Below are 14,750 nucleotides of genomic sequence, written 5' to 3'. Positions count from 1 at the left end.
CGGGAGCAACTGACCCCATCCACCCAGCCTCCCCCCCAAAATGAAGAAAACCCCATTAATGGACACGACTTCAGTCTATTCAGTAAGGTTATTTTCTTTTTTAATGATTCTTTTCCCTCTCTCTACGCATAGTAATCACATAATACGAATAAAAAGGCTTGGTCAACTATTAAATTATTTGCTACCTATCATATACATCAGTTTTACTCAGCACAATATTAATTTTCAGATCCTCTAGTAACGGCAATAAGGAAGTGGTCCATTGTCCAACATGTAAAAATATACACCAACCAAAAAATAAAAAAAACAAGCAAAAGGAAAATATAAGGAAAAATAAAAATACAGCACCAGTAACCAGACGTAGAGGCACAAATCTACGAAGAGGAGAGGGGAGAATAGAAAGGGAGAAATCTCTTAGAATTATGTACAACAGTCGTCTTAATGTTAAGCGTTGTGTTCCCTTCATACGTTTTTCTAAGAAAAAGTGCTAACCACGTCCACATTTTCACTTCATATACCATTTTCTTAATAAAAAAAAAGTTACATTAGGGAAGGGGGAAAAAGACCCTCCCTTTTCTTTAAACAGGAAGATTTACAAATACTTGGGACTATATGAATACCCACACAGGGGAACAAAACATTATCTATATTTGCTTCTAAAGAGACATTTAATAGGTAGATTTATTATTCATTTTTGTTGTACAAAAAACAAAGCAGAGAAATGTTAATATAGGTAGTTTTCCAAGTGTCGAGAAACAGAATAAACCATTATTTTTTTGTTTTCAGTTTTGCTTAGATGTTTTCGTTTCTTGTTTAATGTACAGTCTTTATTGGTTCACTTTTTTAAAATTCCGTTTCTTCCTTTTATTTTTTCTGGACAGTACAGTTCAGTTTTTGCTGAAGCTTCTTCTCACCAACATCTCTCTCTCTCACTCACTCACTCTCTCTCTCTCTTTTTCTTTCTCTCTTTCACTCTCACTCTCTCCCCTCTCCCCCGCCTTCTTCCCCCTTCACTCTTCTTCATCTTCTTCAGCATCTGGTTTTTCTGGGACGTTTGATCCGGGGCCTGCGGGTTTGTTTTCCTTTTTCCACTTCATGCGCCTGTTCTGGAACCAGATTTTGATCTGTCTTTCTGTAAGACATAAAGCGTGGGCTATCTCGATGCGTCGCCTTCTGGTCAAGTAACGGTTGTAATGGAATTCCTTCTCCAGCTCCAGCGTCTGATACCTGGTGTAGGTCTGGCGTCCCCTCTTCCGGTCCGTCCCTGTGAAACAATAAATGAGAATCTCGTCAGTTCCCTTTCGCTCGCTGCTTCTTTTGTGATTCTCTCTTCTTAATTTGTATTATCTCTACCGGATTCACTGCCCACTTGTACTGGTCAAGTCAACTCGAATTAAATTAAGTCTGCCTTGTTATAACAAAAAGGGTTTGTCTGTCTGTTTGTTTGTTTTAAAATAAAGGTTGGATTTAGAGTTTAACTCAGGAAGGAATGTACTGTATCATAATCCACAAAAGATTGTCCGCGTTAAATTTGTTCCTAACTACAATCACCTTGAAGCAAGCCGCTTTAAATTCAACAGGACAAGGTTAGGCTTGTAACCTTAGTCTGTAGGCTGCGATCTCCTATACAGGCTTACCTGGGAGTAAGTCGCACTGAACTCAATGAGGTTGAACTCTGAGTAGACATGCATAGGATTGCGCACAGGATGGCACCTCAAGAACAAGTTATTTTTGCCTGTGCGGACTAGCAAGCGATTCTTCTCGAAATAAAAGGAAGAGTAACGTTATGTACTATAGATATTGCCAGAATGCCTCCTCCAAAGGCTTTATTGTAGCCTTTTAGATTTGCAGTTCTACATTCTCAAGACATATCAGCAGCGAAGACTGAGCTTGTCCCCTGTTTACTCGGAAGTAAGTCTCACTGAGTGTAATGGGACCTCTCCTCGGGTAAATGATGCCTAGGACTTCAAGCGTAATGGATTTAGGACGTTTGTTATTGCTTCACATTTTGCCCAAGCAAAACCCGATGTTTTTAAATGTCCAGATATATCTTACACACACCTCAAACCCACCCCCCATACTTGAGATTTATGCGTTTGGGGAAAGTATTCTTATCAAAAGGTGCGTTATTTCCCTTCTCTAAAAGTGTGAGATTAATTCTTAATCACGCAGCAAATATTGGAATGGGTTTAAATTCCTTGGAAACATCTCCACATCTGGTAAGCTTCTGGAAGCCAGCAATGCTAATGCGCGGGTAATGTTACTTCCTTCCTATTTCAACTTGTGTTTTATTTCTCTCCGAGTGTCTAGAAAAATTGGTCTCCCCTCCATTAGGGAATTCGGAAGCTGGACAAAGTATGTGGACATGGAAACTCCTCAAAGGAAGAGGCGTGCATGTCACCGACCACAACTATTTTACACGGGCCTCCAAAGAATCTGGATTCAAACCAGGAATCAATTTTCCTGTCATTTCTTAGAGTCCGCTTGTGGGTACGATCCCGTAACCGAATCGATACTCCTGCTTTTGAGCAGATAGATTTTTCTGTCCAGCCAAAGGAGGCTACATCATTCATCTGAAACTTTCTGGAGGTTTGAGAAGTGTTTGCTGTTTTACAAAAAAAGGGGGGAGGGAGGGGCGGCGGGGCGGCGACGATAGTCTTCTGTTCAAGAAAAGAGTCGTAGAAAAGTCCGCCTGACTGAAAAGGCGAGGGGGGATAAGATGTCTGTGGAATGTGGGTTGTAAAATCTGTTGAAGGGAGCACCATAAACTTCTCTTGAATAGGGCAACCAAGACACATTCTCTTTTCGCCAACGGAATCGCCCAGATCCAACCCAACAGCAGACAAGAAAGACGGAAGGTTGGGGGTGGAGAAGAGAGGGAGGCGGGCGGGGGAAGAACCTTCTCTAGCTGGATCTCAGGCCGATGTAAGTTCTGGGAACTGGCAAGGAAGCCACCCTTAGCAACGATACCGCGTCGTCTTCTACAGACGGCAATCAGAGCTTCGGAGTCCTTTTCAGCACCTAACCAACCCACACGACACTCTGCCCCCTCCTTCCTGCCCACCCCCCCAACCCTTCACCACTGTGTTTCAAATGAAGTGGGGAGAAAGGAGAGGGTTATTCTAAACCGTGTCTCCCACCACTCCACTCCAGACCCCCGCGCACACACACACAAAATTTGCGCTTTGATATATCATCTGTAAACCACAGTTTATGGATCAGGTAATAAGGGAGGAGAAACCAACCTATTAGGCTAGGTATTTGAGAACTTTGCTTTGATGTGCCTCTTTCCTTCCCACTCTTCCTCTCCCCCCCCCCCCCGCTCCACGTCTGCTTTGCTGCAATCTGCATATAGTCCCGGCCTGGAATGTTTGCTCTCGCCCTCCTAAGAGTACTAAAAAGCTGCGTCGCAGACGATGTGTCTTTAAAGATAACTCCTTTATCACACTATCAGAGGACTTGCCTGGCAAATCGCAGGGGATGTGGACGGGGTGGGCGAGAGGAAGGGCTGGTAGAGTTCCTTCAGTAATTTCCACTACCCAGGGCTCCTAACCTAACTGCCCTACATTTTGCAGCAGATATATTTCTACCTGTTCATCTTCTACCTATTTGTGTCTGTTGCCATGCAATTAAATAATAATAAAGGATTTAGCAACTGGCCACTGGCAAAATACTCTTCATTGCCCTGCGCCCTCCCTCACATTGCCCTTTTTTTCTGTACTATTAGTCGTACCACAACACCTTTGCTCTCAGCGTGTCCGGAGGACGGGGAAGTGTTGCGAAGGTTTTCCAGAAGTATCTCCCCACATTTCCCAGCTACCTATAAGCGCTTGTGGTCAGCCTTGGAGAAAGAGCAAACAGAGAACTGGCTAGCAAGAACGCCAGTGGACACGGGCATCCTGTTAATACAAACGCTGGTAACAAAATGAAAACATTACATTTTGCTCAGTTGCTAGAAGGCCAGCAGAAGTCTTTCCTACACCTGCAATCCCTTTCACATCAGGTGGGGGTGGGGGTGGGGAGCTCAATAGCCCCATCTTCCAATGTTTTATCCCCATCCTGCTTTTCCCGGGTAACTTAAGACCCAAGAGTCTACAGGCTTAAATGAGACTTAGCACTGCATTTCTCCATTTCTGATTAATTTCCCCTGGAACATCAAGCCTGAAGAAGCGTTCTGTGCAACTCGAAAACCTTCATCCAGCAAAGTTGATTGTGGCTGGTCCTATTAAAATGTTCGTTTCTACTGGTGCCGTTGCAGGATTTGGTGTCAATTAGAGCTGGTTGTGGAGGTAGGCATCACCTAAGCCTTAGCAACCAAGAAAACAGGGGTGTTTATCTGGCCCCTCTGTCGCTCTCCTAATAAGATGGGCATTGGCATCATTCAATAGGCTTATGGGCATCTAATATGAGTAAGCAGGTTTGTGCATCAAACACCATTTTGCGGTGGGTTCACCCCCTCCCCTCTCTGTTTCGTAAGGTGCCTTGGCAAATTTAGAGGGAAAACAAATGTCCCACGTTGGCTTTAAGAATAATGCCAAGAGCAGACAGAGAGAAAGACAGACAGATTGATTACAGGGTTGGTTCTTGTCAATGATTCACACACAATTGGGGTTGGTGGGAGGGGGGGAAGCTAGATGTAACAAGCCCGAGGTATTTGTCCTCCTGCTACAGAAACCTTTGGCGCCCCACCAGAGTCACAAATGTAAACCAGCCACTTACAGTGCAGCCCAGTACACCCCTACCCAGAAGTAAGTCTCCGTGAGTTCAGTAAGACTTACTACCAAGTCAGTTGGGTATATAGGATTGCAGCTTTTTTCCACGCTTCTGCTCCTAAGTGCCACAAGCAAATTTGAGGAGGGGAGATATACTGTACGCCCCCGCCCCTCCGCTTTCTCCTTTGATCACTCCATTCCCTTCCGATTTCCTCTTCCAGAAGAAGTCATTTAATTCCCCGGGGGCCCCCGCAGGTTCTGATGAAGAGCGAGAGGAAGAGACGGGCGACATGTTTGCTGGCAACTCCAGTTCCGAAGGAATGTCGACTTAGCAGCGGTGCTTGAGCAAATTAAGCGAAACTCTTAATATCGCGGAACGACGACAACAACCGCACACTCCTCTGTCTTGCCCGGCCCCTACTCGATTCCTGCCTCCCTCCTTGCGTCTTTCTCCTTCTTCTTCCTGGGGTCGTGTCCAACGTCCGTCCTATTCAGGAGAGACCCACTGAAATGAATGGACGTGACGGACACAGACAGGCCCGTTCATTCCAATGGGTCTACTGAAAGTAAGGGCTAACGTTGTATACAGCCCCCCACCCCCCAGCAAAACCAAACGACACCCACCACAACGCCCTGAGCCGTATTCCATGGAAACTTATTCCCAAATTTCCTTTCTTTGGAACCATTGAGGAATAAATAAACATAGGCATATATGGCGCGGGGAGGGGGGGAGAGATTTGAAGGGTGGCTTTCCTTTCCTCTCCCCCCACTTTTTTATTATTATCGTACAGCTCTGTAATCCCAACACACTACCTTCCTTTGCGTAGAGGAAGCCCGCAGCAGGAGCAGCCGAGCTAATAAATATTTAAGCTGCTTATTTGTTTGTTTGTGTATGTATGTATGTATGTATGTAGGAAAGGGTTGCTTCCTTGAGGGGGGTCTCAGAGAGAAAGAGAGAGGAGAAGAGAGAGATTCATTCCTTTGGAGGCAAGCGTCATAAAAGGAGAGCTCAGCACCATCCTCTTCTCTCCCCCCCCCCCCCGTCCGCACATCCCCAAACACAGCTTCCCCTCCCACCAAAATCATTTATAGCATCTTCCCCCCCCCCCAGGTTTCCTCGCCCCCTCCCCACCCACCCACCTCAGAGGACTCTCACCTGTGCTTCTCATCCAAGGATATATCCGCAAGTTGTTTTCGTGCCGCAAGTCCGCGTCTCTCTGGTCGCTTTTGTTGCAGTTGGACTTGGACGCGTCTCCTGGACACATCATGGAGAGGTTTTGCTCGAAAGGGGAACAGTGCATGTTGAAGGAGGCGGCTTCCAGCCCGTAGCTGCTGGAATACATGCCGGGGGCTTGGGGGTGCATGCCTCCCCCGTTGGGGTACAGACCAGGCATGGAAGCAGCGAAAGAGGCCGTGGAACTCGAGCCATACCCGTTGCGCTGGGCATTGGAAGCGAATGCGCAAGAAGTTTGCTCAGGAAACACTCCGGAGGGGAAAACCGAATTTGCGGCCTGATATTTAGAAAATAAAGCATTCGCATAATACAATGAACTCATAATCTGGCCGGGTGATTTGTAGGCCGGGACGTTTTAGTGTCGGTTTTACGAGGTACCGTGATATATTACGGAATTAGACTCCAGATTTACACCAAAAAGGACCCCCTTTTTCCTCCCTTGGCCATGTGACTCGGGTCCACGTGATTCGGGCAGAGCCAATCCGCGCCTAGCTTCCTCCCTCCCCTCCAACGCTCCCTCCCCCCCCCCCATCCTTCACCTACCAAGCGGTGTCCCCCCCCCCCCTTGTAATATGGAAAAGGAAGAGAGAAAAAACACAGTATGGAGCACTGGTTGGGATTTATAAAATACGATGCATTATTGATGATAGGATACAAAACCTCCCAAGATAGAAGCGGGAAGGAGACGAAATGTGCACACGAGTCAATAAGCCACCGGTTATATCAGTTGCTCAAGTAAGGCTAGCAGGAAAAGCGGGCGCAGTGGTTGTGGACGGGGAGGGGGGCGGTAGGGTAAGAGAGTACAGAAAAGAAGAATATATGAAGAGACCTGCAAGGTGGGCGGGGGAGGGGGGAAGAGATGGGAAGAGGAGGAGGAGGCAGAAAAATAAAGTGGAAAAAGGAGGGAGGGGTGGGGAGGACCCATTCCGTCCGTAAAAACAGCTAGCGGGAAGTTCTCCCGGGCAAGCTTCAACGCAATGAATGGGAGTCTGCGTGGGCTTCCTTCCTTCCAATGAGGCTAGCATAGGAGACCCCTCTTGCCAGATAGTATACCTTCTTTCTTTCTTCTATAAAGAAGCAGGTAAAAGTAGGAGACTGTCCTTTTTGACCACGAGTAGACTACTTTCCTCCTCCCCTTCCCCAGTCCCTCCCTGCCCCTCTCTCCCACACACACAAACACACTCTCCCACACATACTTTCACTCTCTCTCATACAGACTCTGTTTGTCTCTCACGCGCGCACGCGCGCACATACACGATAAAAAGGCAGACTAGGTATATAGCCCTCCCTATCCCACGACCTCGGGGCGGGTTTCTCTAGATATGCTATACAGTTCCATTGACTGACTCTCTCTCTCTCTCTCTCTCTCTCTCTCACACACACACACACACACACACACACACAGACAAAAGGACTCACCATCTGACTGCCGCCAACAAATCGGCCCCCCACCGCAGTGATACTTAATATTTCTCTTTTGACCGCCCGCCCCCCCCCCAAGCTTGCCTATTTCCCCTTCTAAACGCCGTTCAGTTATGCATGTAATTTATTCCACTGCCACAGGCGTTGGGTCTCGGAGCTGGCTTTGCTTTTTCTGGTGGCGGAGGAAGAGGAGGAGGAGGGGGGAAAGAAGGGGAGGGAGGAGGAAAGATTACAACAGATCTCTATTTAAGCGTGTCAGCTCTTCTGCTGGACTCAATTACAGAGAGAAGGAAAATGTGACCAGCTGGTTACTCTGCTTTCTGCTGGAGAAGCAAGGAAGGCTTCCAAAAGAAAAGGGGGAGGGGGAGGGGGAGGGAGAAATGGAAAGGCGCACTTTCCAGTGAAACTTATCAAAGCCTTCTATGACAAATAAGAGTAAAGATGGCCTTGCAGTTAAGAGATTGGCAGAGGTCCTTCTTTTCAAGGTTAAGTTGCAAAAAAAGAGGGGAGGGGGGAATAGGAAGGTTGTATACATCATGCTTACGCTCATCATGGGAGGGGGCCGAGGGCAGCCAAACTGACAACGTGCCACAGACTCCGAGAGAGCCAGAGAGGGGAAGGGGGCGAATCGCCACCATAGGAACAAGGGAGCTGGAATCCAGCGGTGACAGAATACAGTCACACACACACAATCACACATACACACACAAACACATACTTAGAAGTTTCCTGGCACAGAGAGCCTCCATCAAACCTCCCCATCATCACAGGGCATGAAATACAGGCTTGCAGTACTTTTCAAAAGGACAACCAAATCTCCCCCTTCGCTTTCCCCCTGCTTCGCAAGCCCTTGCTCCGCTTCAGGTGCAATGTTCTCCAGAAGCCACGAGTTCCTTCGGTGTCTCTCCAAAGGCTTCCTTGGGTGACAGTAGGAATGGCTGGGTCGGTTTTGGGGGTTTTTACTGGGGTTTTTTTACTTTCTCTCCAAGACGTCCCAGAGGAAATTTTAAGGCAGGGTGAAGAAAAGAACAATGTCACGGGGGAAATTGTGGCTTGTAAACTTTATTGTAACTCCTTTCTTCCGCCGCTTCCAGCTTCGACAATAGAACAAAGTGAAGAGAGAACAACAAAATATAGCATTAGTATCCCCGCCCTCCCCATAAAGTAATTCACGGATACAGTATACATTCTCTTTTTTTTTCCACAGTAAACCTAAGGGGGAAGAAAGAAACCCAAAAAAAACCCCAGGGAGAGGGGAAATACTTTTTTTTTTTACAACTTCTTCCACTGTGTGCATGCTAACTAAAAGGAAAAGGGGAGGGGGGACCTCTCTATTTAATTTTTATTTAATTTTTTCTCCTTTTTTTTTAAAGATACACTTAAAAAGACAAACGCAGAAACAAAGCCAAAAACGGGACCCAAAAATAGGAAGGGGGGAAATGAACCACAGGAAAAAAAGAGACGACTACAGCATAAATAGGCAGTTTCATGTTGTCGGGTGTGTGTTTTCAGAGCTACCTCCTGAAAAGTTTAACCACAACAAGAGAGGAGAGAGAGAGGGAGGGAGGAGGGGGGAGGGGGGAGGGAGGGAGAAGAGATGAGAGATGTTGATTTAAAAGTGCACTATGTATCATTTTCACATAATTTCTATATATATTTATATTTATATATATATAATATGAGTGGGCAGGACGGAGCGAAAGAGAGGGGAAAGTTAAAAAAAAAAAGAAAGAAAGGCAGAGAAGAAAGTAAGTCTTCCCAAAGTGCAGTATATCATTTGTACATCGTTTCCACAGCACTGAGAAGTGTGTGTCTCCTAATGAGGGAGCGAAGGAAGGATGGGGAGGCGGGCAGAGAGAGAGAGAGAGAGGAAGAGAGAGAGACGGGGGTGAAGGGAAGGAAATCCTTTTCACAGTCATGGTTAACAGAAGCTATTGCATTACACTATTACTAATTCTTAACTGGCAAGAAAACGCAAAAAAGAGCAACAAGGCTAAAAAGACTCCAAGAATCTGTCTTCTTTTTCTTTTTTCTTTTTTTAAATATAGATATAGTTCATTGTGGGTATCAAAGGACAACCAGGAGAAGAGGACGCTCACAGCTATATTGTTTTACAGCAATAAAAGGGGAGTTTTCCCCCTCCTCCCCTAAGCAGTGTTGAGATTCCCCCCACCCCAGCCCACCCCAGCCCACCCCGACCACCTCTCACATTAACTGGCATTAATGGAAGGAGGAAAGGTTGGGGCTTTTCCTTTATTTCTTTCTCTTTTTTTCCTGCGGCTTGCCTGTCCACTCTTCCAGCTCCTACTTCTTGTCCCCCGTCTGTGTTTCTCCGGCCTCCTCCGCGTCCTGCGCCCGTTCCATTTTCTGTTTCTCCAGCTCCTCCTGTTCGCATTTGCTGCTGGGGAACTTATCCTTGTTGTTCTCCTTTTTCCACTTCATCCTCCTGTTCTGAAACCAGATCTTCACCTGCCTCTCGGTTAGTCCCAGAGCGTGCGACACCTCGATCCTCCGCTTGCGGGTCAGGTAAGGATTAAAAAGGAATTCCTTCTCCAGCTCCAGGGTCTGGTAGCGGCTGTACGTCTGCCTGCCTCTCCTCCGTCCGGCGGCTGCTGGGGTGTTGCGAGAGGGAGGTGGGAGGGGGAGAGAGACACACAGAGAGAAGGAGAGAGGGAGAGAAAAAAGGGAGGTTGAGAGAAGACACATAAAACTGCTTTGGGGGCAGAGAGAGCAGGAGAGAGGAGGGATGCATACACACACACACACACACACACACACACACTCTCTCACACAAAAAGGCAGGGAGGAACTGCCCTTCTCTAACGTTGCAAGGGGGAGGGTGATTATCCGGGGAAGGGTGGAGGGAGACATTGAGGACCACAAATGCGCTCTAGCCGCCCCCCTCCCGCTCTTGCAATACCAGCCTGCTTTCTTGAAAGGAAATATTGCTCCCAACACTCCCCCCTCTCTCCCCCTAACCGGGTCATTTTCTGGCGAACACCCACCCCCCACCCGCGCGCCCCTGAGCAGCATCTTAGTTTACTTGCAAGAACCCTCTTTTGCCAGTTCCTTTATACAGAGGGTGTGTGTGTGTGTGTGTGTGTGTGTGTGTGTGTGTGTGTGTAAATGCCACCACCGTCTCCTACACCCCACCAGCTCTCCAGAGGGTTAAAAGATAACAACTAAGGGCCCGGGAGGGAGGGAGGAAAGGAAGGAGGGAGGAGGTGAAGGAGAGACACAAAAAGGGGGTCTCGGAGGTTGTAAAAGTACCATAAACTTTAGGGAAGGCTTCTCACACACTGAAATAAAGAGGGGGGGGAGAGAAGTCCAGTTCTCCCCATTCAGGAGAAAAAGGCTCCCCTTTCAGGGTAATTAAGCGATAAAGCAATTGAGAGGTGCAAAAGTTTACGCTCATAAAACAGTAAAAAGTAACCGAGGGTTGGGGGCGAGGGGAGGGGAGTTGGAGAGGGAGGAAGATCGTGGAAGAGGTGGGCAAAAAAGGAGGGCTAACTAGTTTTATGGGTTCAGAAAATGCCTCGGCCGTGGCTGGGCGGCGGCGGCGGCGGCGGGCCCTTTCTCGGATGCCTCCTCACCTTGCGGTCTCATCCACGGGAAGAGCTGCGTGGGAGACGGGCTCTGCTCCGAGTTGTCCGCCTCTTCTCCCAGGCCGGCGGAGGCGAGCTTGCAGTCGGGATACTGCACCAGGTCGGACTCCTGGGCGCTGAAGATGCTTTGTCTCTGCAACGGGTCATAGCCGTAGAAGTTGCTGGGGTCCCCGTGGCACGCTACGGCGCAGGGATTCTGTTGGTAAGGGGAGCTGGAGAGAGACGATGCTCCGTGGTAGAACTCCTGGATCTGGGTGGGGTGCTGGAAGGTGCCCCCGGTGCTCGGCCCGTACACCACCGTCGGTCTCCCTCCGAGCTCCTGGGCGAAGCCACAGTCGTAGAAGTTGGGGCGCAAGGAGTCCCCGGTTTTGTACTTGGAGAAGAGGGAGTTGACGAAATAGGAGCTCATTGTCATATAAATAGCTTGTTTTAAATAGGTAAAGAGGCAGGTAACAAGGTGAGGGTCTATCAAAAAGCCACAGGATATTTAGCCACGGAATCAGATGGAAGCGATGAGATGCTAACCCACGAGTCTTTGTGGTTTCCAGGGATACATACAGATATACATAGATTAAAAGAAAGGAAGAAGGGGGGGAAAAATCCCGAGGATTGAATCAAAACTCTTTGCCACAGTACATGGTATCGGATTCCCCTTTTTTATTGTTGTTGCTGTTGTTGTTGTTGCTGTTGTTGTTGTGATTGTTATTATTATTATTATTCCTTTCTCTCTTTCTCTCTCTCGCTCTGTCTTTCTCTCTCGCTCTTCTCCTTTTTCTTCTTTCCCCCCTCCTTCTTCTTCAGCCCCCCCTAAAAAAAAAATCGGCACTTAAAAAGAGTTCTCGCTTTACATTTCCAAGGAGAGGTGCCAGTTCATAAACAGTTTTCCGTGATTTACTTCGGAGCAAATGAGTTTGTTCATATTTCCCAGTGTCTTTTCTGGATCATTTGCATCTATTACGGAACCGTCATCCTATTGGTTTCCACGTACTCCACACGGACTCTGAACAGCCTGCGAGCAGAAAGGAGAGTGAGACAGAGGAGGAAAGAGAGAGAGAGAGAGAGCGAGGGGGAGAGAGAGAGAGAGAGAGAGAGAGAGGGCGCGCGCAAGAGAGAGCGAGAGAGCGAGAGAGCGAGGGGGGTGGGGTGGGGTAAATATAGAGATTAAATATGCTAAACTATCTACGTTAATGAGATATCTCTCGCCTCACGACAAATCATCTACCTAAGCCCACCCAAAAGATTGATATTTGGGGAGGGTTGGAAAATTAAAGAGAGGCTTCGCTCCCATCGTTAATTTCCATTTTTTAAATTTTTTTTATTTTATTTTAACGAGGCAGTTTTAGCCTTTGGAAAATGTCAGGGTTGCTTTGGAAAACTGTAAAAAGAGGCCGGATTTAATTGCTACCCGTTTTTTTCTAAAAGCCTCCTATAAATGTAATTGGTATTTTAATACCAAGTTATCAAATCGTACGGCGTCCTGTAGCCTCAACATATTTTAAAACAAACGAGGTAGTCAGATTTAACATTTTAATGATCAATTTCCTTATTATTGATAAAGGTTTAACTATCAGCACGAAAAGAAAGAAATGGCCCATTTGTTTAAAAAAAAAAAAACTCCCCCCAGAAAAAGAGGGGGCCGTAAACTGTTTAACAAACTATAAAGCGCAATAAAATAAAATAAAAAACAAAAACAAAACAACAACTAAATAAATAAATAAAAACGCGCACACCCGGAGATGTTCTTGCTGGTTATATCGCACTACATAAAAAGCTGTTAAAGGGTTTTTACGAGTTCTTTCCCCTACTGCTATAAAAACCCAGGCTTCGATTGGCGCCTAAACTCCATTATCGCAAGATGTTGGGGTGTCAATACTGAATTAAAATGATTATAGTTTTTCATATATAACATTGACTTTTCGGCTCTCTCTACTATTCCCCCCCCCCGCCTCTACCCTCCTGTTCTCCCTCCTCCTCCTCCTCCCTCCCTCCCTTTCTTTCCTTCCACATAGGAGAAGATGCGATGTTGCGTCTCTTATCACCTCCAAAACGCCACATTTATGGGCATTCATAATAGCCCATTCTCAGCACCGTCACCCCACCTCCCACCCCCAGAAAACTTAGAACACCAGGTGCTTTTAACACTGGGAAGAGGTTGTGCGTTGAGAGGTGTGTGGGGTGAGGTTGAACAGGGGGTGGAATATGGGGGGGAGTGTATTTCTGTTTTATAGTGACGTTTGTTAAAGTTGCTTTCAGCTTTTAACATGCTAACTCGACAATTTCTCTCGATATAAGCACACAGGGGGTAAATTCTAGGAACCCTTTAACGCAGTCAGCAACTATTATGAAGACGTTTCCTCACATCATAAGACATCGGAGCTTCCTCTCGGACCCCCACCTCCGAAAAACCTCTGTCCTAACCATCACCGCCTCTCCAAATAGAAGCATCCCCATAAGCTTCCTCCTTTCCCCCCTCCCGCCACCCCACATGAAGTTCAATTCTATAACACATTTAAGCTGAGATACCCCAATTCTTGGGGTGTTCGAACCTCTCTCCTCTTGCCCTGGGTCCATCTAAATTCTTCCTCCCGCCCACTACCCACGCCATCATCCCAGCAGCCCTATATTGTTTACACCTCAAAGGCGAAAACAGGCACATCTCAGCCCCCCAGAACACCCCCAATAAAGATTCCCGAAACCTAATAGAATCCCTTTAAACTTTAAAAGGTTTGATGTTGAAAACAATATTTAAAGCTGTACCATTCGAAAGAGGTAACTCCGACTATGGTCCTGTATCTAAATTGAGGAAGAAAGAAAGAAAGAAAGAAAGAAAGAAAGGGCGTTTAAAGCTTATCCAGGCTTATTTGTTTTAAAGTAAAATCTATTTTGCTTTATTTCGTAAAAGAGGAATTTGATCCAAACCTACAATCCCACGCAATTGGAGCGTTAACTGCTTGAGATGCCTTAAATGCAGGCTTTTCTTTATCTCTCTTTTTTAAAGGGATTTTTTTTATATTCTCTTTTACTACCCACTAAGCATAACAAATGAGTTTTTAAAGAAAGTTTGATTATAACAACCCATAAATTCACGAAGTAATAGAACAAAATAAGAGCGGGATCTTCCTCCCTTTCCACTATTGTGAACGATTTAATGTTTGAGTTCCTAGGCAAGCCTACTCAGAAGTCAGCACCACTGAGTGCAATGGGGTTTACTCTCAGGTAAGCGCATACAGGATCCCATAGCACAAACCTGTGCATGTTTGCTCAGGAGTAAACCCCACTGTGTCCAGTGGGGATTATTCCCTAGTGAGTGGAGACGGCTGCCCAAAAGTTTCAAACATGTCTCTAAGAAGATTTCGGAAAGAGCGGGTTGATTTCTCCCATCACCATTGCCTGAAGATGAAAACAGTAGGATTTAATGGCATCTTAACAAAAAAATAGCCTCCTTCGTGATAGACAAGTGTGGCATCTTCCTGTATGACTAGTAACCTGGAAATGCATAACTACCAACATGTGAAAAGTCTAGCTATTAGAATTCTCTCTCTCTCTCTCCCTCCCCCCCCTCTCTCTCTGTGTGTGTGTGTGTACACACACATAGATACACATACGCGTATCAAGACGAGAGAGGGATTGGCGAGCCTAGTGCTAAATTGTCTTGGAAGTTAACGCTTTTACCAAGCGCAGTAGAGTTTAGTGCATGATGTCCAACAAAGCGCCGCCAATGGATCTTGAAGCAGTCGCTTGCATTATATCACCGGCATACTGTACGAGGGACCTCTG

The 14,750-nt window shown here is 46.6% G+C and overlaps 2 protein-coding genes across 4 annotated transcripts; both read right to left on the bottom strand.

Annotated features, from left to right (window-relative positions):
- Positions 1–78: 78 nt before the first annotated feature.
- HOXB7 (homeobox B7) lies at positions 79–8,056 on the bottom strand. 2 transcript variants are annotated; one of them, XM_053360538.1, is made up of 3 exons: positions 7,366–8,056; positions 5,869–6,223; positions 79–1,264 (listed from the first exon to the last, which is right to left on the bottom strand). In XM_053360538.1, exons 1-3 carry the CDS (start codon positions 7,366–7,368, stop codon positions 1,011–1,013), a joined length of 612 nt encoding a protein of 203 aa, XP_053216513.1. In that variant the 5' UTR covers positions 7,369–8,056; the 3' UTR covers positions 79–1,010. The 2 variants fall into 2 exon arrangements, with proteins under 2 accessions (XP_053216513.1, XP_053216512.1); XM_053360537.1 differs by lacking the exon at positions 7,366–8,056 and having other exon boundaries at positions 5,869–6,422.
- Positions 8,057–8,412: 356 nt separating this feature from the next.
- On the bottom strand, positions 8,413–12,020 carry HOXB8 (homeobox B8). Of its 2 annotated transcripts, none has more exons than XM_053360520.1 (3): positions 10,962–12,020; positions 9,578–9,980; positions 8,413–8,462 (listed from the first exon to the last, which is right to left on the bottom strand). In XM_053360520.1, the coding sequence occupies exons 1-2, from the start codon at positions 11,386–11,388 to the stop codon at positions 9,673–9,675; spliced, it is 735 nt and encodes a 244-aa protein (XP_053216495.1). In that variant the 5' UTR covers positions 11,389–12,020; the 3' UTR covers positions 8,413–8,462; positions 9,578–9,672. The 2 variants fall into 2 exon arrangements, with proteins under 2 accessions (XP_053216495.1, XP_053216496.1); XM_053360521.1 differs by having other exon boundaries at positions 9,578–9,977.
- Positions 12,021–14,750: the final 2,730 nt, after the last annotated feature.

Source organism: Podarcis raffonei, chromosome 13, assembly GCF_027172205.1.
Source record: "Podarcis raffonei isolate rPodRaf1 chromosome 13, rPodRaf1.pri, whole genome shotgun sequence".
Classification (NCBI taxonomy): Eukaryota; Metazoa; Chordata; class Lepidosauria; order Squamata; family Lacertidae; genus Podarcis; species Podarcis raffonei.
Note: the sequence above shows the minus strand (reverse complement) of the source record. Positions and strands in the feature narration are given on the sequence as shown.

Bases quoted from the DNA above. Each gene is read 5' to 3' on its own strand.
- HOXB7 (XM_053360537.1), bottom strand. From the start codon at position 6,268: ATGAGTTCATTGTATTATGCGAATGCTTTATTTTCTAAATATCAGGCC. The intron at 1,265-5,868 runs GTGAGAGTCCTC...ATTGTTTCACAG, and splicing joins TCCTTGGATGAGAAGCACAG to GGACGGACCGGAAGAGGGGA.
- HOXB8 (XM_053360520.1), bottom strand. From the start codon at position 11,388: ATGACAATGAGCTCCTATTTCGTCAACTCCCTCTTCTCCAAGTACAAA. The intron at 9,981-10,961 runs GTGAGGAGGCAT...GCAACACCCCAG, and splicing joins CCCGTGGATGAGACCGCAAG to CAGCCGCCGGACGGAGGAGA.